Genomic DNA, 26,866 nt, shown 5'->3' with positions numbered 1-26,866 from the left:
ACAGTTCGAAAGGTCTTCTCTGTTTTTTTTTTTAAAGTATGAAAAACTTAAGTTTTCTTTCAACGGCAGTGAGGCAGCTATCCTCAAGAAACTGTTACAAAATTAACTGGTTTATCATTATTTCAAAAATGTTTTGTGCACTATTTAGACCAGTGGCTGCTACAAGCTATAAGGAATGAGTATTAAGTATTAACAACTAGGTTTGAAAACCTGGCTCCATAATCTGTTTTATTAGTTTTTAACTGACTTTTTTCTTTTTTGGCCTACAACTGTGCCTTCATCTAGCAAATCTGGAAAAATTAGGCTAATGCAACTTTCCAAAAGCTATTAACAAAATTTCCAATATTAAGATGGCTCTGTATCCTAATTAAGTAGCATGTGCCATCTTGTCCTGCCATCATGAAATGAGGTAGGGTTATGCCGCAGTTGCAGAACTCCCAAGAAAGCCCAAGTACCCCAGGAAGCATAGAGCTTCAGTCAGTAGGTGGCACTCTTGTCACTGAATCTTGCCCAGCATCTTCCGGGGTGGGGTCTGCACTAAAGCTTTTTAAAGTTTGGAAATGTGATAGTGAGCCACTTGCAATTGTCAAATATTTCATTCAGCTGGGAGTTTGCTGCTTCTTGAAAGACATGACAAACATTGGAGACCTGCATGGTCATCTGCCTTTTCCAACTACATCACATCTAGGAACTATACTAAAGTACATTATCTAGTAGATCCAGTGAAATACATCTTTCCTGTCTCGTCAAGCCCTTCTTTGTTTAAAGATCTTGTTCTGCGTGTGCGTGTTCAGGTAACCCGGACAAGCATTATTTTACAGTCAGAAACTCTGGCTAATAGTGGCTACAAAACGTGGATCTTTCTCCTTGTATAAACATAGTCAACATGATCTTCTTCCAGTTAAACTTCTGTAATTAACTAAAGTTAAGCACAACCATTACATAAAATGCCGTAATTGCTATAACATTACTGAGTTCCACACATAAGTCATTGTGATATGCAATTCTGAGGAAGTCACAAAGTCCTTTGCCATCCAGAAGTTTCACAAATTCATTTCATATAATGATTCACTTACAATCTTTCAGAGGAAACACATGGTGACAGAATTCCTACAGCAAAACCTGTTAGTGGTGTTACTGGACTAAGATGAAGAATGAATGGATCAAAACGTAAAGAGTATTTTTTTTCCACTGAAGATTTGCTACAGAATAAATATCCTTTAACAACCAATATCCAATTTCTATGTACAAAGTCCTGAGGAACAGCAAAACCATCTTTCCTTTCTAGGTGTCTGTGACTTTCTCAACTATCTTCTGAAATTAGCCATCTATGTTGCTTGGATTTCAGCATGAAAGAATTTAAAATAGTATAGATATATGAGAAGTTAACAAATATTGTTCTGTCAATTTTCAGTTCTGTTATAGATGTATTTCATTTGTATTTCTGTGAAATACAAGCTAGCATTAATAAATCTATGTGGAAGAATCATAAACATTTAGAGGTGGTGCACCAACATTCAGGCAGTCCTGGATAACAGTGTTCTTTATCATATTTTTTTTTCATGAAAATCTATGTACTACCCCAGATAGGCGAACATTTACTTGTGTGGTTACCTTTAAGCCTAAACATTTAAAGCATCAGCAGTGATGTTTTGATGAATTGAGGCAAAAGGTCTACCCCACTGCAGCTGCTTTCTGTCCGCTAGATAACAGGATCCTGGTCATGGATCTTTCTGTCCTTTTCCCAAACACTATTTCAAAAATAATTTCCTCTACCCATTCAAACAGTTAAACTCTTTTATATACAAGGATGTTCATGTATGAACTAGTAGATACTGACTCCCAGCTAGTGACCTGAAGACCAAAGCATCTTAAAAAACAAGGTTTGTAACAAATATGAAAATCAAACCAGAAGAGGGCTCTGCATTCATATGTATATGGAAAAAAAGTTAGTCACAACAGATACTGTAATTCATAAAGTAACATATATTCAGTATCATTAGAGGCTACATTACTGGGATAACCACAGCCTAAATGCCTTCCTTTTAGCACCTAAGTTTTCAATCCTACTGATTCTTTGGAGCCATTCAGTAATTGTCACTTTAGCACCCCTCAGTGATTTCTAATTAAACATGGAGAATAAACCCAAGCAAAAAAAATCCCTCCATTCAATCTCCATTCAGTGCTCAGATTTGTATGGGAAGAGGAGGAGAATGTTTGTTTTTTCTCTCATTAGTTCACCTTTTTTTTTTTTCTTTCTTTTTTTTTTTTTTTTGGTGCATACTGTGTTGGTTAGAATGAATGGGGTCTTTTTATGCTGTATTTTTGGTCTTCCATATTGAATGGCTTGAATTGTCATGTTAATTAGGTCATACAAGTCTGCATTTCATTTCATGACCAGGTCTATGTTCTTGTGCTCTATTGTTCATTTAATCCATCTGTACTTAGGCAAACATATATTTATATTACTTTCTTCTAATTTACATCACCACAAGTTCTTGAATTATTAATATTGTTTAATAATTAAAATTTGTTGAAAATAATATATACTGTAAATAAAATTCATTTTGATTTAAATAAATATTATTATTATATGTCTCTGAAGAGTTTCAGTATATAGAGATAAGAAAATTGGTAAAATGTCAAGTTTTTGTGTTTTCTCAATGGATGTTGCATCTCTTCTGTTGCATCTCTTGTACTGCTTCCTAAGTCTATATGAAGTGGTTTTTTTCAGTACTTTCTAAAAATATGATCTATCACAGAGAAAAAACTGGCCGTTTATTTATTTGTGGGAAGTTAACAAGATTTATTAAATTTGTTTGATTTGATTTGCCCTTTTAAATGCTTTTAACAACTGCAGGACAGTAGCTGCAGTTTTATGAAGGTGTGATATAGAGCTAGTGTTTCTGATTTGTATCTGAGAGAGAAAAGATTAGCAATTTAAAATGGTTTCAAAGATGTTATATTATGTTACGTTGAAATAGAGGAAAAAATCACAGAAAAAAAATTCTGAACAAGCTGTTCTGATTTCTCAAAGCAAAGTTTAACTTAAGCTTTGTATTTAGATATCTCTTTAAAAGCATTGATTCAGTTTTATATCCCCCAGTCATTCAGTTAGATTCAATATTATGCCTGGAAGAAAAATGGTATTTTATTTTTATTTTGTATTTAGTATGTAAGACTCGGACTCGGTTAACTTTCGTTAGCACCAGCTGTCTACACATCTTTGGACATGCGTCTTTCCTTTTCTTCAGTTTCCTTGTTAAAAATAATTACACAGGCCAGGGAGACAGGGGTTGGGTGGTGGGACAGGGAGAAGGATAATAATACATAAACTAGCTAGCACTTGGCAAAGTTAAGTGAATGACTGCACCTCCAGTAGAAAAGTCTGAAAACACTTGATCTGAAATTATGCTTACAAAAGGTGTCTTTAACACAGTTTCTCAGAAGTTACTATGTGGGTATTCTGCAGGAGTGCTTAAAGTGTACAGAAGGCGGAAATGTACTTGATATTATTGCACCATCCTTGTTTTCCAAGAATATGATGCAAAGTCATTAGCATTTGGAAAGCCTAACAGATTATCTTTAGTAACAAATTAAAACTAGTTTCTTGGTTAATGACGTATATTCATTATGAAAACATCTCTGTTATTTCCTCATGTGAAGTAAGTTATTTTTCAAGAAACAGAGTAGGAGTTGTATATCAAGAAGAAATCTTTTTCAGTGTTGTCCTTTCTTGCCCTCCGCATTTCTGCTTCAGTTCACATGACTGGACTTTGTGCCCATATACTAGTAAGTCCAGAGCCATCTCATTTGAAAGCTGGAGGCAGAAACTGAAATAATTCCGTGTTGCAAGGTAAAATGCCCTCCTGCCCCTACAGCTGTCTGTATATAGCTTTATTCTAAATATCAAGGTCAGGTATAGTTGGAGTTTGTATTCTTTCACAGCTCAAAGCAAATTCTTCATGACAGGAAATCAGCAATTATAGGAAGTCATAACATACTCAGTGTTGTCTTTTCCTCATTATCTTAATGCAATGTATATTATATAAACGAGAAAAAAGGGATGCTAAGAAATATTGTCTTCTCTTGTCTATAGGATATTATCAACCATAGAGGCAAATTTTTTTAACAAAAATGTTGCAATGGATTAGAACATTCCCTGCCTCCAGTGGGTAAAAAGGAGTATAAAGCCTTGTGGAAGCAGTTAGAACAAACAAGAAAGCAGTGAATTCATGGTTAGCATGTTTTCCTGCTCTACGGCAGTGGGTTTTTTTCTCACCACTTAAGCTCTGTATGTTCAGAAAGGGGTGTTAAAAGCATATGTCCTTTTCATTACTAACTCTGTTTCAAGAATCAAATGCAAATGCATAGTTAAATAATTTTTTGCGGAGTGGGGAGGATAGGTTCTCAAACTTATAGTTTTGAAGTAAGTCAGGGTTATGTGCAGTGCAACAAAATCCCTTTAATTCAAAAGAGGAAACAAGCAAAACAAATATTTGTTTAAGTTATATCAAGTAGATCTAATCTCTTCCTTTGTAATCTCATACACATCTATCCTACTAACCAGAGATAAACACAGTTACTGAGGGGGCAGTATGCATTAGAGGAATCGCAGAGATAGAGAGGATGGCAAGGAATAATAGAGAAACAGAGAAGGTAAGGAAGAATTGTTTACTTCTGAATAGGTTATATCTGCTGGTTTTATACTGAAAGTCTGCATTTCAGCAACCACACTGAGGAAAGAAAAAGGAAGGGAAATGAAAGAGGTGAAGCCTATTTAACCAAAACATGTATTGAATAGAATCTGACCGCACATATCGCTATGCACATTTTTGCAATGACTCAATAATAATGTAGATTCCATACACTCTGTTTTCTCACAAGCGTATTTTCTGCCTTCTGTCCTTAGGGAATTCTCTAGGCAGATTTTGGTAAACGCAGACCTGTATCTAGGTTTTAAATCCCTGTCAGACCAGCAGCTGAGGCAGTTTTAGTACTGGGAAAGCCACAGTAGCCAATAGGAAACCCTGTGTGCCACTCACCAGTGAAGGAGCATGCATTGAGGTGGGAGAAGTTGTGGAGGAGGCAAGCAGAGAGAAGCAGCAGCATCAGTAGTTGCAATAGTGGAGTAGCAGTGATAATAGCAGCGTGTGGGCAAGCAGAGTTGGAAAAGTCGAGCACTACATCCAAGAGGAATTCAGTCTGTGAGTTTGGATGGATGGCACAGTAATGTGGAAATCTTGAGCGGGAAGGGATTTGGAGTATGGCTTAGAAAGATTAGTCTTACAGAAGTCAAAGTTTGTGGTACGGCTTCTTGATTGTGTAAGAGGAAATTTGGGGATGAAAAGAAGTGGAAGGAAGTTTATTTAAGATGAGAAAGGGATAGGAGGAAGTCAGGCCATTTGAGATGGGTTGCAAAGAAGTGTTTAACAAGAATTGATGGCTGTGGCACTCGGGGCTCTGGAAATGCAAGTTTGAACTGCTTCAGATTCAGAACATGAATGATTTTTGGATTTTCCACTTCCTGGATGAATATTTTAAATTAAAAGTCAATGGTATAAAAATAGACCATTCTTGTTCCTACTGTGTTAAAGAATCAGTTAATCAGCCATACTTGGGAGGAAATCTTGGGGCACAGTGCACAGATGGACCTGGATTCCTCTGACACTGTCTTAAACTAACCAGATTGGGGGTTACATGGTGTCATATACAAACATGCTTTCTGTAGAAATCACCAGTCTTATGAAATTTATTTAATTAGAAGTTAAAGTCAATAAACCAGCAAGCTACTTTATCTTCTTTTTTCATAATGTTTATAATGCTGCACTGGCTGACAGCACTGGAAAAGAATGAAGAAATTTAGAAGTTGATGACATGCGTTAGCCATTTACAAAAGTTATTCTTAGCTATGTAAGAAGCATCACATTTCCAGTTAATGCAAGTTATTATGTAATGGACAATGGATATATAAAGCTTAACAGTAGAGTATTAGTCCTGGAAAAAGCATGTAGACATAAAAAGTCATACATTCTTTCTCACTGATAAATGGAATCCATCCTTTAAAAGCACAGGTATCTATTGTATCTAAAGACACAGGGAGAAGGGTAATATCCTTTCTTGAAAACTTATTTAATGACATTCTGAAAATGACTAAAAAAGCAGGTTATTCATTTCAAACATACTTGCAGCATGCTTCAGTCCAGGTGAAAAGATAATTGTTCTTGGAGACCCCTGGAGCTATTGTTGAGAAACTGCTCAAATGTTAAAAGAAAGTTGATACTGATATACCAGGTGAAAATGGAAAATATGTCTTTCTGGAATACTTTTTATTCTTATATTTCTTAGTACTCTTAAAGTGTCATACAAAATAAGATAACAATGAAGTGAAATGAATGTAGTCTTCAGCTAATGATACATTTCATCCATTTATGGTGTTGGGATTTTGCTTATTAGCTCTTATGTGGAAAGACATGATGTCCTGTTTTAACAGCAAGAACTTAAAAGTTTCCCCATGAAAGAGAGACAAAGTATGAGAGAGAAGGAAGGGGGAGTGGAAGGGACAGGCATGTTCTACTTAGACACAGCAGAAGGAATTTCTCAGTCCTTTGTGGTTTAGATGATTGCTGTTTTTCCTGTATTGTGCTAACATAATATACATAATCTACACTGTTTTGATTTTTTTCCCCCTCTGTCAGGCCCTTAAGGGCCTCCTTAGCCTCTTCTTGTACTGTATGCAGATACTTTTAGAATTATTTACTGTTTCAGATATCATTCTTTTTAAGACTTTAATTCTACTTGTTGCTTAATCCGATTATGTTTAAATTGCATCCTTGCAATATTCTGCCAAGCTAAGTATATTCACAATTAATTCTTTTTTCTTGACAGAGGAGTAAGTCAGCTGTTCGTTTTAATGCTTACTGAAATTAATAAATGATTACGGCTTTGGTATTGGGAGAAAAATTTGGCTAATATGCAAGTATATGCTAATATCTTTGCCCCTTGGCTTGCACATTTCTCAAGAGAAGTTTCTGATCTATGTAGTTTGCAATTAGACAATTTTATAGCCACCACACAGCTCAAAATCCTTCTCTTCCTAATTGCACAGGTGATCTTTCCAGGGTAAATAACTTTTTGGTTTTTAAGACCACCTTAATTCATGATCCTTTCCTTTTGTTTCTAAATATATTTTCCAGTAAGTGTGTTTGATTTTAAAGCTGTTTTGTACTTTTAGTGGCTGCAATGACTAATGCAAGTGGAGTCCATCTGTATTAAAACTAGTTAGAAAAAGGTTTCCTATCTTATTTTTTTTTAATCTTTCTGAAGTTTTTTTTTCTACTATGTTAATTGCATCAGAGTAAAAATTGTGAATGGATAATTCTCTTCTCTTTGTTCTAGTTTTGCATTAGGTCAGTGAAAAACACTTAAGAAGAGCTACAGAAATATTGTTTTGCCTTGAACTCTTTCAATTGTCTTTAACCCTGTTCAGTGTAGTGAGAAAATCTCCTTGCCCAAAAGATCAACCAAAAAAGTGGTTTGCTTTCCCTTTTTAAATGCTAGGCAGGCCATTTTTCAGGTGTAAAAATAAAAGAGAAAAATGTCTTTTTTAAAATTGCGGCTATTTTAAAAAACTTACACTTTTTGTTTTAAAATTTGTTATTTTTTTCTTTCTAAAATTTATCTTGTTAAAAAATACCAATTTTTCTTGAGACATTTTCATGACTATTGCAGAACAAGAACACATCATTCGCTGAATATTCTGGCAAATGGAAACCAGTGGAAGTAGTTCAATACTGAATTCATCCAGCACTTCTCATTTTAACATAAAGAGCAGAGCGGTGCTGATTTCAGTAGCATGGTAAAGTGAGATAATCCAAACGCAGACACAAGTGATATTGTGTCGCAGTAAGGATAAATGAGGTGGGGTTGAGGTGGAGGGGGGCTGTTTCTTGTTTTTTCTATTACTCTTTCTGGGAAAGAGTGCAAACATTCAAAGTAGGTAGTATCCCTGACAGCCATTTCCTCTCCATTAGTCTGCTTACTTTCTTAACACGACAGTGCTCAGTCTTTACAATGGGACAGACTGAACAGCTCATTATGGAGGGACTGGAAGACTCCTTGCAGCAGTCAATTGATCTGAGTATACTATGTGATAGATGCACCATTGCTTTCTTTTCCTACCCCTCATGTGAGAGGACAAGCATGTGCATCACTGTCACGTAAGCAGAATGAATGCATCCCCCCTTGTGTGATGGGGGTCGGGCGTACGTGCTCTCCGTGGGCATGTGAATAGGCACATTCCAGTGAAATGAGCCAAATGTCTGCTTTCCCCATGAATAACTGGACAGTGCACATGCACATTAACAGACTTGCTGTCATATGGTAGGAGGCCCAGTGTTTTTCTTTTGTGCAAGGATCACATGAAATAAGATGATAAGATCAAAGTGGCTGGCAGGTCACAGGATGTTTTAGTTTTCCAGCATCTTCATTAGTCTTTCAGGAAGAAAGCAGCAGGGGAGGAGGCCATGGACCAGAATCAGACTGATCTCATAGCCTGTTGGCTGGTTGCTTCTGACAACAGCTTCCTTGAAATAACGGGGTGAGGTAACAGTGAGGAATGTAAATTCTGTTCTGTCAGAGATAAAGTTTATTTGACTGATCACATTTGTGCTTATAAGCAAAACACAGGGTTGGCTATAGCTTACTTCATGCAGAGGCTTGATCACCAATATTACCATAATCTTTGCTGTTGCATGTTATCACTCTTATATCAAACATTTTTTGATTAAGACTAATAAAAAAATAAAGTATTTTTATTTCAGACAGAATATATACCTGATTGTTATACAATCTGGAAACTCAGAATACTTATATGCCTCCCTTGGAGCAAAGTTTTGCAACTTAAACTGATGAAGAATTGTCCCAAGTTCTCAGAGTTCAGTGGATTACTTGGAGAGTAGGAAATTGTTACACCAGTAAGGTTAAGAAAGCACATTCTACTGTTTGCGAAGTTACAGTGATTGTTTGCAATGCAAAGTTGCTTGGTCACGTTTTGCGCTGGGCACATGCGAACAGATGCCTGCCACCAAGGTGGCTTCCTTTCATATGCCTCTAGTCTAACCTAGGTGTTTAGGCTCTCTTTCTAGTCTGTGGAAAACAATCGTGATCATCACTTCCAGCACTTCATTACACCAGTCTTGAGAAGAGATGACTCATCCTCTTAAGGTGCCTGTCTCTATTAATTAGAGAGGAAGCCTAGATAATTAGCTCAGACTAAATGCATAATGTTAAGATGAATAAATTCAGATGGATTAGGTTGCACTATTAGTGCCAAGTCTATATGGGCTATCTGGGCATTTACTTCTATGTGTATAGTACTGGCTGTATGCATCCTTATCTCTATTTTGGTATCTGGTACAGTGAGCTGTATTGAGAGCCCTTGAGTGCTGTCACAATGCAAGTATGAATAACAATAGAGCTGTATTAAAAATAGTAATTCCACACTTTGAGAACAAACTAATGCAAATACAACTTCTTTCTTCTTTAAATGGAACGTCCTTTTGGAAATAATATAAAATACTGTTAATTATATTCATTCACCGATGTGTTCCTTGCTAGCCTTATATAGCAAAGCAATGTTAGCTAGCTATTTCACTGTAATTTCTCCAGGAAGCAACTTTGACTAGAAAAGTAGTTGTAGATAGAGGAAATGCAATGATGTTATAAGATCCAAAGCTTTGGTCTTAATAGACTCCAGAGGATGCTAGTGAGTAACTCGGGGCAGGGATATGAGTTTTCTTCACTAGGTTTCATGTCTTTCCTCTAACAAACATTTGAAGACTACCATTCCGGTGGAAAAAGGCCTAGAAACTGCTTTCAAATTGGATGAAATTGAAGTTTAGTGTGAAGTGGTTGGCCATTTGTCTTACGGTCCCTTCAAAGGCCACAACTTATATAACAACCTTCAGTCCTGTCTACTATCCCTGGGAAGGCAGTGTATTGGTGGAATTTACTACCTTAGTCCACTATATTGCCTGTAATTAGACAATTTTTGTCATTTTTTAAACATTTTGTGGTGTATTACTTTGGATATGAATGAAAATCTGGGAGGCACCAATTAGGCTCTTTTTGGGGGAAAATAAATACACTGTAATCAGTCAAAGAGGTGAAGCTTATGGTATATATGTTAGTCCAATTCAAATGGATATAACCTATCCTGTTAATTCCATGTGTGAAGCTCACCATCCTGTAGAACTGTACAGTCTTTGTCTGCTTGCTTATTAAAAAAGCAGAGATACAAAAGTAATTTTTGTCACACAAGTTCTTCTTCCTCATGTCCATTTGACACCCTTCAAAAAGGCAGTATCAAAACCAGACATTTCACAAATTTGCCTCTGGTGTATAGCAAAAACATGAGAGGACAGCTTTTAAAACTATTAATGAAGCTAGAAATTGGAAGGTTTTAGTTAAACCCTCAAAGTGCATAAGCAAGTGTCATGTTAAGTTGGTTAATACAGCATTATAAACTTCTTATTCTAATAGGCTCACATATTAGAACAGATATTTCATAATAGTATATGTCAACAGCTTCTGCACATTTTGTCAGTCAGCGTCTTGTAATATTTATTGAAGCTGGTAGGGATTTCAGAAAGGAGTCTTTCCCATCTCTCTGATGTTTATGTTCTATGAACATCTAATTTATTATATACTTCAGCTAAATACTAAATGTGTGCTCAGAGGCACTGACCTAAAATTCCTTTGAAGTGGTGGAGTGCAAAGACAGAGCAGAGATGCATCCTTCACATGTGCTCAGACATTTTATTAATGTGCAATTACTGAATCTGAAATATTTCTTTTAAATTCTTTAGAACACTTTTCTCTGATTTCAGGGAAGTGATAGCACACAATCAGCAGTTACTCACGATTAGCTTTTTTTTTTAAAGGAATTCTCTTTCTCAGGAAGGGAGATAACTGGCAAGTAGGATGACTACCTGCGTTATCTTGTGATTCTTCTGTATTATACTGCTGACCAGAGCCCACATTAAAAATGAAATTACTCGTAAACTTTTGGCTAACAGCTGGAATGTTGTGGAACAGTAATCATGGAAAAAAGTATATCCACTAATACATGTATGTAGTTACATATTTGTATTTAACAAATAAAATAATGCTAGTATATCACAAAAGATAATCTTATCTTCCATTCATGTTAGAATTTACTACAAAAATAATGTTTGTTATTTATTAATATTGCCATTGGAATTTAGTTGAGATTAAACTAGTTAACTCTTGAGAGACCATTTTAAAAAGACAGCTAAATCGACTCTAAATACTAAATCTGGTGAAAGCTTTGTGGTTTTGTCTAGATGTGATTCAGTCCTGGTTAGTAATCATTATTAAACAAGAAATATGTTTTGTGTTACCATGTTTTTCCCAGCTCACACTAAGTGCAATTTAGGTGTTACAGTGCAACAACCTTAAATGACTTAAATACAGATTTTCATTTATGTACATAATTACCTAAAGATGCATATTGAAATCTAATGGAACTTTTCAGAAAAGCATTCCAGTATGTGTATATGCAAACCGATGCTCCCAACCCTCTCTGCCCACACTGTGAGAGGGCTGAATGAAAATTATTTCCAACCTAGAAAACAAATAATCACCTTAGTCTGGCACTGAATCAGAAGTGCCTAATCTATAGGTAAGATGTAAGATGCCTGTGTCACTTACGCTTTTTGGGAGGGAGGAGGGGAAATGTGTAAAAAGCATGTCAAATGTGCCTGGACATGAGAAGTGTTTCTTGGAAATGAGCAGAAAGCCCTGGCTGCAGAGGGTTGGGGAGGATTCTAAGGTGTCTTACAATGAAGGAGGAGAAATAACAATTTTTTTTAAAATCAGCATTATGAAATAGTGAGTTTTACACTACAAAAAAAAAAAAAGGTTAGAAGCAATCATGTTACTGAGACTGAGTTACTACTGGTCAGTTAGGATATCATAACTGACTTAGTGCATGGTCTTAGCCATGCAGTAAATGCAAAGTAATGTTTGTATAAATGAATGAGCATTAGGAGCAGGCTAAAAGTGTATAGTTTTCTTTCTCTTTTCAAGGCCATATGACATAAAAGATACAACAGATATGACTGACTATAAGAGAGGAATTATTTGAAACATTTGAATGAGTCTGAAGACAATACCAGAAAATTATTACTTAATAGTATAAATTACTTGGCCATTTGTTACAATTTAAAAATTTACATTTCTGGTTCTCCTGAAGTTGAGAAATTTTCTCTTTGCAGAGTCTTACTGGGGGAAGGGAAGCGGCTGTCTTTCACTTTGTGAGAGTGTAATTTTTAATGACTCTTAGGGAAACTAAGTTGGAGTTCTGACATTCATTTAAGCCAGGTAAAATCATTTTTTGCATAAAGCTTAAGGATAGCACAGCATTTTTTAATGAGATGACTATCTTCAAATATTCCTTATTTCATCAAAAATATAGTTTCCAGGATAAAGTATATTAAGCATTTTCTCAAAGGGTTCTGTAGATGTTTATTAAAAGAATAGTTACGGATAAATTGCTCAATCAAACTGAATAAAACAGTTGGGAAGGTTCAGTTGGGAAGATGGAGTTGAAAGAGTTTCTCTAGTAATCACAGTTCTTGTAAAAGATACATGTGTCTGTAATAATCAGGATAAGGTGTAGCTAATTGATGAAAAAAATAGCCATAATTCTAATGTGCTTAAGGAAAAAGGAAAAAAAACCCTTCCGTTTCTTTATGATTTGCCAACATTTTTTATGCAGAAAACTAAAACACAAAATGAGAAGAAGTGTTTGGTAAATTCATGTGAAATAAGGACAAATCATATAATAGACAATTTCTATTATTTGTTTGTATCCATTTTATCTTACACATTTATTTTACACTAAATTTGTTTTAACATGAGCGAACAATGTATATTACAATACCAATACTGTAATTTGAAGATAATTAGAAAAAGTAGGATATGTGTGTGTATATACCCACATGCATGTGCAGATGTGTATGTGGGCACATTCATCTATGTATGCTTTTATATATGTTCATATATATTGATTACGTTTTTGTAGATTGAAATAGCATAATTCTACGTGTGGAACTGAAATACTTATGTGGCTCCTATTGCTGTAGGAAATTAAGCACGACCTGAAATCTTCTCAAGCTAGCAACCACCTTGGGAGGAAAAGATGCATTATTAGTCCTATTATACCATAGAGGAAGTGAAACAGGGATTCAAAATAGCACTTACATGTCTAACATGCAATTAAGGAAAGATGTTGACACCTGAGTCTAGAACATAATCCTTTAAAGCTGAAGCCTGTGTAGGATGTTGTTGAGGTCAAAAAAAGTGCAAATTGGTTCAAAAGGACCTAAAATCATGCAGGAGAAAAGTTCCATGGGGAGCTGTTGAATAATGTACTGTGTATATATCTTCCACCCTTAAAGGTCATTGCTAAAAGCTGGAAGAATGTATTATGCCAAGCTTCTTAACATTCTTTCCTTAAGCATTTGGTCTGGCCTCTGTTGGAGACCAGATGCTAGGCTAAGTAAACACTTCATCTGATTCAGTATAATCATTTTCCTGTTAAGTCTCTGTATGCCTACCTATTCACCATTAAATAACCTGATGTGACACAGAGGTACCACAGCATGCTAAGAGTGTTCTTTATTTTTTACATGCTTCCCTTTATACTGCTCTGTATTTCTTTGCTGTTGTCTGTTCCACTCAATTTTGTCCATCTCATTTGTCTTGTTTTCCAAGCATGTCACTTCAAGATGCGTGACAGTCTGCTGTGCAGAGAGTAGGCCAGGGAAATCAAAATTTGGGGGTTTTTGTTTTTCCATGTTTCCTTGTTCCTTTCACTTCATCATCTTATCGATGTCTTATCGTCTGGGACTATCTCTGGAAAAGTTAGCCTCCTAGCAGCTCCAGTTCTCACTTTGTAAATCAACAAAAATGAGTTATTGAAAGATGTCTGTGATGCAGTACTGCTGGGACCAGACTGAACACACATCTGTCAGCGCTCTCAGGCTTTGGGCTGTTCATCTTCATCTGATATGAGGTCCAACTTTTCCAGAGATAGTCCCAGACGATAAGACATTTTCAGTGACTCTGCAAATGACAATGATGTAATTGATCTTAGGAACAGGTCTCTTAGCTTAGCTTTGTAGATTATGTCAAAATATTATATGAAGAGGTTCTATAATGTATACAGTGGAAGATTTTAAAGTTTGTCCATGGTAATTAATTCCTTACATAGTTCAATGAATAGAGTGCTGTCTTTCATCCTGCTGATGCTAGTCACTACAAAGATTTGAGAACTCTGCAATTCACATGAACAGTATTCAGTTAATTTCTGAAATATTTCACACATTTATTATATTTATTTCATTCTGTAAAACAAAATACTGTCTCCACTAAAGTTTCCAACAGTACCTTTGCTCTGTTAAAGGCCGGTGAGTTTGCTCTCTTCTTTAGTGGCTGAAGACCCCTTGCATATTCAAAAAGACTTCTCTGCACAGCTCCATACTTTCTAATGGACATACAGAATGTTCTGTTTTTACTGGTTAAATGAAACCTTGGAATTACTGTTTGTAAAACCTACTAAAACCATCTAGCTTGGTGCCTGTAAAATGATGGATTTATTAGTGGCAGGAGTGTATATTTTTAGGTTTTATTCAGAGGTAACCATAGACAATGTCAAGCCTACAACAAGACTGAAAGTACTCAACCATTCTGTGAAATAAATGTACAGATCCTGCGAGTGTCCATGTAATTCTGTCTCTGTCACCAATATATATTTTGAACCTCCCTATTATCATGACCCTTAAGACCCTAGCAGTGGAGTAGGAACATAAGACGCTGCAGCAAGAGTTTCCTGTCCTGTAAGGGTTGGTGTGTTAGTTGCTATCCTGCAACACATGGGAGGCAATTCAAGGGAAGAAGAGTAAACCTACTGCACAGATTAAAAGTCTGCACTGTGGCAGGCGCTGCATAACACTATTAGTATGGTAAGTTGATGAAAAGTTGATTAGATGCATCCGGACAAGCAGAACGGCGTTTAGAGTTTTACTATTAACATTTGTATATATATTTTTCATGTCTGAAACGAAGTACATTGCTTTCCATGAAATGAACCACGTAACTAACATTTTGTTGACAATAATAAGGCTGGAACCTTTAGATCTTCTCAACAGAGGTCTACATTGGAGTCTCAGTCACCAAAGTGAGGAAAGTGCAGTAGGTTATAAAGTGTACATTCAGCACTAAATATTAGCTAATATTAGCATTTTACCCTGTATGTGAGCCAGCACTAAAAGAGTTAAAATCCTACTTACATGCATACTTTCTGACAGAATGGCAATAATGGAAGTTGAGAATCTAAAGCCCCAGTCTGTATTGCTTGATCCCCACTATCTGGAGCTCTTCTCACTTGTGTCGGTCCTGAGCCTTCTCTATCCTGGCTTTTGTTTGCAATCAGTTCCCTTCATCTTCCTTAATCATAACTCCTTTGCTCTTTCATTCCAGCCACTCCCAGTTCTCTCACCTCTTTTCCTCAATTTCTTTGCCTACCCAGTGTCATACTATCCCTTCCAGCTTCTTAAACCCTCTGCCAATCCTCATTTCTACTTCTCATTTCTCATTCCAGCTGGCTTTTGGTTTCCCTCCTTGCTCTTTCTTCTAGTCGGTACAAGCTCTTCCAGTTCTGGCTACTTATCTTTTCTACAGCTGCTTTTAGCCACCACACCTTACTCATCTATGAATCTGTCTTCCTTGATGTCTAGTCTCTTTTGTATGAACTCTTCCAGTTCTGTCTACTTTATCTCGTCTCTAGTTACTTTTATCTGCTATAAGTCACTGATTTACAACTTTTTCGACCCACTGTCACCAGTCTGTCCTGAAATTCTTGTTTCCAATTCATTCTCCTGCTGTTTCACTTCCAAATTTCTACTTCAGTCTTGCTTTCCTCTTCTTTCCTTCTTGTCCCAGCATAAGCCAGTGCCCAGGTCTGACTCTCGCCTCACTTCCTTTTGAAAAAGGCTGCCTACATCCAGAAAAGATACGTTACTAGGGGCAGAAGGGAAAGAGTCTCTTTTGTTTTTTGATGTGTATACCCGGCACAGTCCATCACAGCCTAAAGGGAGTCAAGTTCAGCCAAAACCTAGTGAAGAGTAAAATAGAGATTTGACAATCCTTGTTTAGGTATAATAGTATTCATAGTATTCACATTGTCAAAGAAACTCTGCTTTTATCATAAAAGAATATAATGGTATGTCCTATTGTGTGCAATATATTTTTCTACTTGCTTTAAGTTGAATACGGCATCATCATTGTTGGTAGACCATTGTGACTTGGTATCAGATATTTTTACATAACTGCTGTAGGGCCTGATTTTTGAAAGATTTGTGAAGAGTTTTTTTTTTATTTATTTTTGTTGATAAAAACTTTCACTCCAGTAATTGTGTAATGCATCTCTTCATCCCCTTTGCCATAATGTTTATTCTTGTCAAGAAACTCCAGATGGATTTTTTTTTCCCTTGTTGAAGAGAAGTTCAGTCGTTTACTTCAGTGGCAGAATTCGATGAACTTTTTTTTTCTTAAATGAACCTTGGAAATTGTAGTCCTAAATGATTTCAATTTCTGTGTTCCTCAAAATAAATTTAAGCCTAAACAAAAAAAAACTTACTTGCTATCATGTTTTATTGATAGTGCATCTGTTTATATAAAAGTACTGTCACTGAGTTTGTTGCCGTTCTGTTTGTTTTTATTAAAAGGCTTTGTCTCTGTGTGGAAGGGATGGAAAGGGACATCAGATATATATTAAATGCATTTTTAATTCTAAAAAATCTTGGAGAGAGAAAATAATGTTAAAAAAAATCTCTCGAGAAAAAAAGCCAAAATAATGACAATCTAATTTTCTCCGTCTCTTCTAGTATGGAATCCAGAGCAATAATAGGACTAAATTAGAGGAACAGTCAAATAACAAAAAGTATGGTTTTTATCTATAACGTTTCCACCTGTTCTTACACACCAGGAAGAAGATGAGACTTCTTGTATTTCTAATAATTTGCCAGTGTGGCATAAAGAATGTCAATAGTCACAGTGCTTCGAATCCCAATATCATTTTACTAATGGCTGATGATCTTGGTATTGGAGACCTGGGATGTTACGGGAACAGAACCTTACGGTATGATGATATGTTTGGGGGAATCATGTCTTTATATTTACAGTAGTTTTTCTATAGATTTGTAAAGTTAATAAAACACAAATGTTGAGAGCTTTGATAAGGTTCTTTATATATAATCAAGCTAATCTTTGTGCAGAATATTCAATCTTTGATTTTTTTAAATAATAATAATAAAAGGCTTAGCTGATGTACTTTATCCCACTAAAGCATTGCATTTTAAACAGGTAACTGAGCAACCAAAATAACTTTAAGATCCAGAGAAGTAAAATATAATCAGTAATTTTCTTTAAAAATTAATTTGGCACAAATATGAATTAAGCATAATTTGAAGAAGTCTTGTGATTTGAGAAGAATTTGTCACTAACCATTTGGAAAAAAAGTGCTATTTTTTTTTCTTCACTTGTATTTATAGTGTAGTAATTTAAATTCATTAAAACCAATGTTAATATACCTGACTAATTCAGCAGTGTTCCCCAGGGTGATCATTACTGCTAAGTTAGGTATGATGCTGGTGTAAAAAGCACAAGTTGAGCCTGCTCACTGTGTTTCAGTGGTGCAAAATGAAGCTGTGATCCAGACTAAAGGCACTGTCCTGTGGAATATTAAGTGCCCTTGTTCCCCTTGAAGTTAGTTGGAAGTGATAGCTCCTCGTAACTCACAAAAACAACTCATCTTACAGCCTCTGGTTTTAAACAGGAAAAAAAATATATGACACAGATGTTTATGTCACCCCTTCTTCCCCCACAAAGGATCAGAAATACTGACAGAACTGTATTCTCCGATGTGACAATCCAGGATTAAATTTCAGAGTATGAAGAAACTGCATCACACTGCTTGTTGTCTATAGGTGATGTTACAGCAAAAAAGATGGAAGATTAATGTTTCCAACTGTATTCAGGTAGAATACAGTCAGAATGGCCAGATGTAGTGTGCCTTGAGGTCATGGTCATTAATCTCCCAGGTCAGGGACTTACTAGAGCATGCTGCAGTTCCTGGCTAGTATTCATGCCTAGGTTTTCTTTCTTTTTTTTTTTTTTTTCTCCTGTAGAACCAAAGGCACAGGATTTCATCCTGCAGAAACCAATTTTCATATGCATGTGGACAAAGTTCAAATGCAGATATGAAAACTTGGAAGTGCTCCTAGGTCTGATATTACAGACATAGTCTGTAAACATCATTAATGTAGAAATAAATGAAGAGTCATGACCATTTGAATCTCTCCTAAAAAGTGATATGAATAAGTGATCCATCTTCCTCTCCTCTCCCACCTCAAAAAACCCATAATATCATATAGTGTTGTGATGCTATTAAACCTTTTTGAAAAGGGATCAATGGAATTTTGATTTTCTCTGGGTAGGCACTTTCCATTTTTCCATGTAACCCTGCATTCTTCACCTGATGTAATTTTACTGGTGAGTCAATGGCAGTGATACTGAGAGGGCTATATCCCTCTTCCCTATGTCAGAGATTTTCATCTCACTGCCCAGGGCTACTTTCAGTCTCTCTCTGGGACAAACAGATCCCAAATGACCTCATTATTGTCTTTATTCTTCTTTGAAATTTTGCTGGGGAAAGGGAGAAGCACCACCAAGTAGGGAGTAAGGAAGCAGCAACTTTCTTCAGTCTGTCTCCTCCCCATGGCTGAAGCAGAAAGGCCATGTAAGTAGCAAAGTTACAGTTTTGAGTCAGTGAATGCATAAAAAGGGGTTGAAATACAACAGGGCCAGGTGTCACAGATTAGTGTTGTCCATGACAAGAGGATGAAAGTGGGGAAAAAGATATTTAGCACAATACCACAAAGCCATTTTGGTATTAACACTTAATAAATGTAAACGTTTTGCTATGATTGTATGTAGACTTGCAACACCACCATCGTTTTGATAATTTGCATGCACTGGTCTTAACTTGATGTTTTCAATAATTTTTCCTCAGATGCTTTGATCTCACCATGACTATTTCTAAATAATTTTATTTCAATTATGTTTTTCTAGAACTCCTAATATTGACAGACTAGCTAAGGAAGGTGTGACACTTACTCAGCATATAGCAGCATCCCCACTATGTACTCCAAGCAGGGCAGCTTTCCTGACAGGACGATATCCTATCAGATCAGGTAAAATCCCATTTTTCTATTAATATGTCTATCTCATTTAATTTGCAATGAGCCGTGTGCCTTTTCCTCTCTGTCCTTTTTGATGTCTTTATCATCCTCAGATTGGGTATTTAGGTCAGTACCTAATTAAGCTTAGCAGAGTTGGTCAACATTTGAAATCTTCCATACATGGGAAATTCTCAGGTTTCAGAAGAGTTCATACAAATACACACACACACACACACACACACACACACACACACATATACATACATATATATATACATATATATACACATATATTTACATGTATACAAATGTATATATACATACAAATGTATATATACATACAAATATACATATATACAAATGTATATATACATACACATGTATATATACATATATACACATGTGTATATATGTGTGTATATATTTTTTTATATATATATATATATAAAAGAAAGGAATTATTTAAAATACTGGGGAAAATATCTGATTGTGGTTATTTAAAGTGGAAGGAACAACCAGTTTTCATGGACTTGGTCCACTGTCTAAATGATGGAGACCTCTTGGCTCCCCTAGTTGCCTTCAGGCTGCTCCCAGAGTGGTGAGGGCAGCCTGAGTGTTGAACATCGCAGAGGGTTCCATGGAGCCTCAAACTGAGCCAAATTTCTATGTATTCCTGTAGAAGCAACGCAACATCTAGAGAGCGGAACATTGAAAGCGCATTGTTCCTTCTTAGGAAAATCAGCATTGATTTACTCACTAAGCACCTAGGAAGACACAAGACAGAACTCAGTTTAAACCCCCTTGCTGAGATACTTCTGTTTCTTCAAAACCTTTTGGTTTAGACAAATTAATATTTTTTTCTGATGAAAGTTCATTAAGATATTCCAGGAACTCTTCAAACTGGGGAGAAAAAAGCAAAAATCCTCCCTTCTTTTTAAGTATTTTTGCTTCATATCTTCCCCTCCACAATGCTAAGGATCCTACAAGTTTTACTATAATAGCTTTTGTTACTTTTAAAAGGCCTGATCCAAAGCCCATTTAAGACAATAAAAATTCATCTGTTTACTTGAATGGGCTGGGACTAAGCCCCTCAGTGCTTAACCATGCAACTTTAACATTCCCTTAACGTAATTTTTAGTAAGGATCATTATACATTAATCAGATCACTTGTTCATTAGTGATAAAACATCCTGTCCTTGCTTCTGGGAATGAAAGCAAAGCAAGACTCTGGAGCCTACTTGATATATTTGTGTTCATTCAAATCAAGTAACAAGCTGCTGCAGAAGTGCCAGCTAATATAGCTGGCTAAATTTTCCATTACATTCTACTGAAAGGAAAAACTTATATACATGTTATAGCCATACTACTATTACTATTTGCTATAGGTAAAGCCACAGGTCACTTTCCATTATGATCCTTGTTCTTATTTCTGAAAAATTGACATTTGAACTGATTTTTTTCTTGACTGATCTGCTATCAGTTATACCTAATCATTTCCATGTATCTACAAAAATTGAACTTTGTCTTAATTAAATTAGGAATTACTAGATATGGACTACTGCCAAACAGCAGTGAGGAGTTAATACAGGATTATTAGGGAAGACACTAGAATCACAGTGAGGAAAAAGAAAAGAAAAATGTAAAAATCCTGCTAATAGGGATGAAGAAAAATATTCCAAAATGCAGTAACTTGATGAAACACCCCAAAGAAAGGTAATGACGAAAAACATGGTTCTGTACATTACTTTGATTCCAGTAACTTAGTGGAATTACACTGATTTCAATTATGAGAGTTCAAAGTACACCTTCAAATAAAGTACAGATATAGATGACTAAAACTACCTAAACTGTTGATCAGTAAAACTGAGTATGTTGAATAAGGGTGAAAAACTGAAGGCAACATTTGAAGGGTAGGTGGAGCTGTCTTTAATAAACTAGTCTAACAAGTCTTTTTCTCTTCTAACCACAATGGATGCCTAAGGGAAGATTCTGGTTGCCTGCATTAGACATGTAATTTTGGCAGTGCAATTATCCAGTTGCATAATTCAGACTTCCCAAACATATATCTGCACAGATTTGCATAGATACTTATTCTTCTGTCTATATTCTGAGCCAACTCTCATCTGGAATCCCGATAATCAAATTTTCATGAACGTGAGCTCCCAAGTTCCTCATACTGAGTAGAGTGTGTAAGCTCAGATTTGTGTTTTTCAGACTCTCAGTGTATAGAAATTACTGTACCTTATTCAGATATTTTCTTATTAGCTCATACATGATGCTGCTTTAATGCACCCAGACTGGAACTTGAGAAAGTCTGTTCATGCCATTTGAGCATGGGGCCTCTCCCACAAAATCTGAGTACTCTAGCCAATAGTTTCCGTATTCAGATTTTTTCCTGCTCTTTTTTGATGATGATATTTAATGTGCTTGGCTGTAAAATTTCCCTGTTTCAACTGCCTTCTCTCAAATAGTCTTATAGACTTGTAGAAAACCACATATAAGGAAAGTGGACATACTGAGAATAGAACTTGGGAGTGCTCATGCCTAGTCCCTAACTCTGTTCCTTCACATTACAGGAGAAAAATGAATTATGCCAGCTCAACTTCTTTCAGATATGTTATACCTCAGAATGTCTGCAGAAGGGGGTGCAGCTATTTATGTGATAGCTGGCTGCACAATTATAAATAGAGAATTTTCTTTTTTTCTACTTCTCAATTTCTGATGACAGTACAGAAATGACCTCGCTCAACTAAATGGATGATTGGGTCTGCCACTTACATTTCATAGTGACTGGTGGCAGTATGTCATTTAAGCAGTACCACTTAAAGAAGAAAGTGCATGCAGAAGGAATGGATGAAAACTGTTGCACTGTATTATCCAGGTCTCATTCACTTTCATGGTATTTAGGAATGGCTGCCTACTCACGAGTTGGTGTCTTCTTATTTTCTGCCTCTTCTGGAGGGCTTCCTTCTGAAGAAATAACTTTTTCCAAACTCCTGAAGCAGAGAGGTTATTCAACAGCTCTAATAGGTAAAATTGCTCAAATACACAATGCTCTTTTTCATTCATTTGAATCAAGTGCATTAAGTTTACATGTAAAGTGTTAAATGTCTGCATTAAGCTTTTTTTCCCACAGCATAATGAGTTTATTTTTCTAATACAAAGCTGAGCACATTCCCATGCATATGTGAAACACTAATCATGTAAGTATGTCTAATTCAGTTGTGTAGTTGTAGTCTCATTGTGCAAAGTACTGAACAAATGCATAACAAGTTGAAAATCAGTCCATCTCATGAAAAGTTTTCAGTATAAGTTTAAAATAGGAGTCTGATTGCAGCAGAGAGACAGTGAGGGATTAGGGTACAACTCAGGGCAGCAATGGGATTCGTTTCACCTGTCTTCAGATATCTTCATAATGTAGATAATTAATACCTGAGCTAACCATCTGGATTCTCCTCTTAGTCATTGGAGGGAAACGGTCATTTCTAGGAAGTTTGTCTCATCCTGTGGTAGATGTTTAACATAAAAGTGTATGTTTCTCTCTCATTATAAAGATAGGCTGGACAAGCAACTTGGACATAAATGTCTAATGCTGGGTATAAGGGACCCCACTGTATAAGTATTAAAGACAGCTGAAATGAATGTCATAAAGGTATAGCATTTAAATAATGAGAAAGTTTTTTTCCTGATTTTGCCACTGAGGTATTCCACATTGCTTACATTTCAGCAGATGCTTGTGAAATACAGCTTATATTAAGTAATATACATTGTCTTTCTGTACCGAAATTGTCAGGAAATAGTTCTCTAGAGAGCATCATACAGGTATGCTACTGTGTTCCTTTAAAAGCTGGATGCACCCAACTTGATTTGTAAATGTAACAAAAGCTTTCTATTTCAGGCGTAATTTTTATTTAAAAATCAATCTGTTTAGCGAGGCTAGCAATTTACATCATTGTTTAAAAAAATATCCATTCCATATAGCTATCTCAGTGCCGATGTTCCTAAGTCTACTTAGCTATACTCCAGTCTTCGAAAGTATAAAATACCATCATATCGTGACAGATGCAAAACAGAAAAACAGAAAATCTTAATAGAAATATATTTAGTGCAGGTATTTAGTTTAGTGCAACAAAGCCATTCACAGAATAATTTGTCATATTCATCACGGAATTACTTCCTATTGCTCTATATTCAATTAAAGACTGAAGAAAATTCATTCTTCTGTTTGTGATAAGCACTATAATACAACTCATTTTCTGGGGGCTGACCTAGTTAATGTTCTTTTTTTAACTACTTTCACTGCAACATGACAGCTTGGCGCTTAGATCTCCAGAAGTTATCTCCATGATGCTTAATGAACAGTTCTTCCAAGTGGCCTGAATGATTGCATGCACTTTTTTACCTCATTGTCTTTCTCCTCTGACACAAAGAAGGTGACATGCAATAGATCTGGCAGGAAAAGGCCCAGCTGGAAAATCTGCAAGAAAACCAAGTTTTCTCAAAAATGTAGATGCATTGAATCTGAAATATTTCACCAGTTTTGGATCCAGGAGGGTAGCAAGAAATGTCAGTGTTTTGGGGGAAACAGCTATGTCAGACTCTTAATCCAAAAGAACCTGTGCAAGTAGGTCCATATTGTTTTACCTACTGCTATAAATGCATGGTCAGAGTTGAGAAAAGGTCAGCTTTTCCTCACAATTACTACCCAGTATGTTGTTTAGCATCCAGAGGAGTTTAAAGTTCACCTCTGTAGCCTATCTCCAAAGTCAAAAATACTAATGCATAAATTGGGAATTATATCTTGTCTCCAGAATGAGAAATGTAGTATTTGGACACACTGTGGCCATAGTGGAAAATGCAAGATCAGCTGAGTCTATGAAGTAGTATCAACAGAATAGTGAATTGGAAGAGATTATGAGGTGACAGAATTTCAATTGGAAGCAGCTTAAAATCTTACCATATTAATAATATATGCATATATACTGTAAATTACTGATATTACTATGTATATCATATAAACATATTTCTTTGAAGGGATAAAACATTTTCCTGCATCTTGCACTGCAGGCACTTACCATTTATTTAAATAGCACAAAACCATACTAAAAGAAATACCGATAAATACATACAACTGAATCTTCTCATTGTTCTCTTTTCAACTATGTGAGGGGAAGATAGAGGAAAAACATGGATTTTTGTAGCCTGCCCAGAATTATGGCCTCTGAAGAACCAAGAGAGAAGTGAGTTCCAAATGAAGTTTCTTAGATGGATAGGACTTGCTTCTCATTTACCTTTCTTTGCGTTGCTTTTGCTCTTCAGAAATCTTAATTGTGGCAGAAGAGTGAAAAAATCTAGGTCTGAAACTATTAAAGTACTCATAATATGCAATTAACAGCTAAAATTTCACTCAAAAGCTTCGTAGAATCTGCTGAAAATCGTATGATGCTTATCTGAAGAGTCCATAATATGTAGCTTGACTTAGTAAAGAGGTGAGAGCATTTAGCACCACTACTCCCAGATTTAGAAAGGTTCTGGAATGCAAAACATATTACAAAAATCTGTTGAAAAGCTACTTCAAAGCAGGACTTACTGTCTCAAAGAATGGTAGAGAAGTCAAAAAAACTAATAAAATATATAGTGTGGGCCCAGTCACCACTTGTCTCCTCGGAGCAGTTCAGGACCTATTGAAACTCTCTACCTCATCATCCCTTTAAAAATGGCAATTGTGTCTTTCAGTCAGTTACCTACATAACTTGTACCAATGCTTCTGTTGCTTTTCCCAGCTAACCTGCACTATCTCTGCTTTGTTTGGATTAAGTTGCTTCTAAACAAATCTTTTTTGAGGCCCAAGATCATTTTAACATTGAAGAACTTGTGCTTGATAAAAGCCTTTTGATACAAATAGGTCCTATATTTTGCCCTGTCCTTAATTTCTTGTTGTAAGATTCTTCTGTCCTGGCTTGTGTTTAGTTTTATGTTTAGTTTAATTGTTTAAATGTTTTAGTTTTATGTTAGTTTAATATTTAGTTTTATAGAGACCCAGTTTAAACAAACTTCTTTATAACTAATAAATGATCTTGTAATGTATTTTTATCGGTTTGCTTCTTTTTTTTTCATAAATTTCAACTGCTGCTTTGAGATTTAAAAATAAAAGTACAAATTTAAAAATTAAAACTTTAAGATTATTTATATTCATGATTATAAGCCTCTACCTTTATTTCAATTACTCATCCTTATGAGAATAGCTTGATGCTCACTTTGCTACACGTCTGGCTTTAAAATTATTTCATAAAGATAGTCATCAAAATCTAAAAGAAAACACATTTTTTTCCCAAAATCTGTCTCTTTCATAGCTGGGAGTGAAATTCAGTTTCAGTCTTGGCCTGTTATGGCACCATTTTGACATCTAAAAATTCAGAATGGTGGTCTGCATTGCTGTTTTTGTAATCAGTCACAATACTGTTCACTGGACCATTTCAAAAGTAGTGACTTGAGCCATTCTTTCTATGGAAAACAGAATACCCTTTCAGGTTAAAGTGGCCATCTTGACAGTAAATGATAAAACTTCTGATGGAATGAGAGAGAAACCAGGCCTCTGCTTCACTGACACATAAACACACCAGAAAATGCTTCTATGCCTGGTTCTATGATATGCTGAAGATGTTTCTAGATGCACTAACCTAAGACTATCAAGTGATGTGCCATAAGAACTAGACTCTCACCATGTTTGTGGTTTGGAAAATTAAACACTGCATTAGACTCATGGCTTCTACGTCTTTTCCCCCCATTTTTACTGATGCGTGAACTTAGATGAATGTCTTTCCATTCCATATCTTAGTTCTGCTGTCTGTGAAAGAGAAATACTGACATCGAACCCATTCGTTAGGTACTATTGCTTAAAATCAGAGCTGACCCTCATCTTTAACCTCTTTGATACTGTGGTACCTGTATTTATCATTTCCAAAGGCAGAAGTGCAGGATGTATATGCTGCTCTAGGCCCAGGAGATGTTCAGGAATGCCTGCATCTGGACTCCTCCTTATAGTTGTGTAAAAGCTGTGATGGCTAGGGAAAGGGAAAAAATCCATATATACTTTATTCCATTTTATATATTTTCTACCAACTATACTCTGAAAGCTTATAGAACAAAGTATTTCAGATTTCTTTGGGCTATGTTATGGGGGTGAGGACTTACTGGGTTTTGGAGGGTTTTTTTGCTTATTTATTTCTTTTAAGATCACAGCCCCTGTCATCATATTTAGTTATTGAGGGCATATTTATGTCATATTTAATTATTTGATTTAGAAAGAATAAATAAAATTTGGCCTGGCAATGTATATTTTCATCTGTTTTATCGAGGGTGACACTGAAAGTTTTTCTCAAGCATTTGACACATTTCCTTTCCGAGACCAAATAGCATTGGTCCAAACATAATTTATGTCGATAGGCTTAACTACAGTCTGTTACATTAAGTCAAGATGGATTTGTAGTTTTTGATAATTATACATTTGAACTAAAACAGCAGCTAGTAAACAGTTA

At 35.8% G+C, this 26,866-nt stretch overlaps 1 protein-coding gene across 10 annotated transcripts in view; it reads left to right on the top strand.

Annotated features, from left to right (window-relative positions):
• The window catches only part of STS (steroid sulfatase), a 203,542-nt gene that overhangs the window by 7,283 nt on the left and 169,393 nt on the right, over window positions 1-26,866 (top strand). For 8 of the 10 annotated variants that reach the window (XM_064500937.1, XM_026110835.2, XM_064500954.1 and 5 more), the window contains exons 3-5: window positions 17,075-17,227; window positions 19,219-19,340; window positions 22,236-22,358. In XM_064500937.1, the coding sequence (XP_064357007.1) occupies window positions 17,082-17,227; window positions 19,219-19,340; window positions 22,236-22,358 (391 nt within the window). In that variant the 5' untranslated portion in view covers window positions 17,075-17,081. Of the gene's footprint in view, window positions 1-3,803; window positions 3,857-5,010; window positions 5,208-17,074; window positions 17,228-19,218; window positions 19,341-22,235; window positions 22,359-26,866 lie in introns of those variants that run through there. The other 2 variants (XM_026110833.2, XM_064500910.1) reach the window with 2 other exon arrangements.

Source organism: Dromaius novaehollandiae, chromosome 1 (assembly GCF_036370855.1).
Source record: "Dromaius novaehollandiae isolate bDroNov1 chromosome 1, bDroNov1.hap1, whole genome shotgun sequence".
Classification (NCBI taxonomy): domain Eukaryota; kingdom Metazoa; phylum Chordata; class Aves; order Casuariiformes; family Dromaiidae; genus Dromaius; species Dromaius novaehollandiae.
This window is presented reverse-complemented; position numbering and strand designations above follow the sequence as displayed.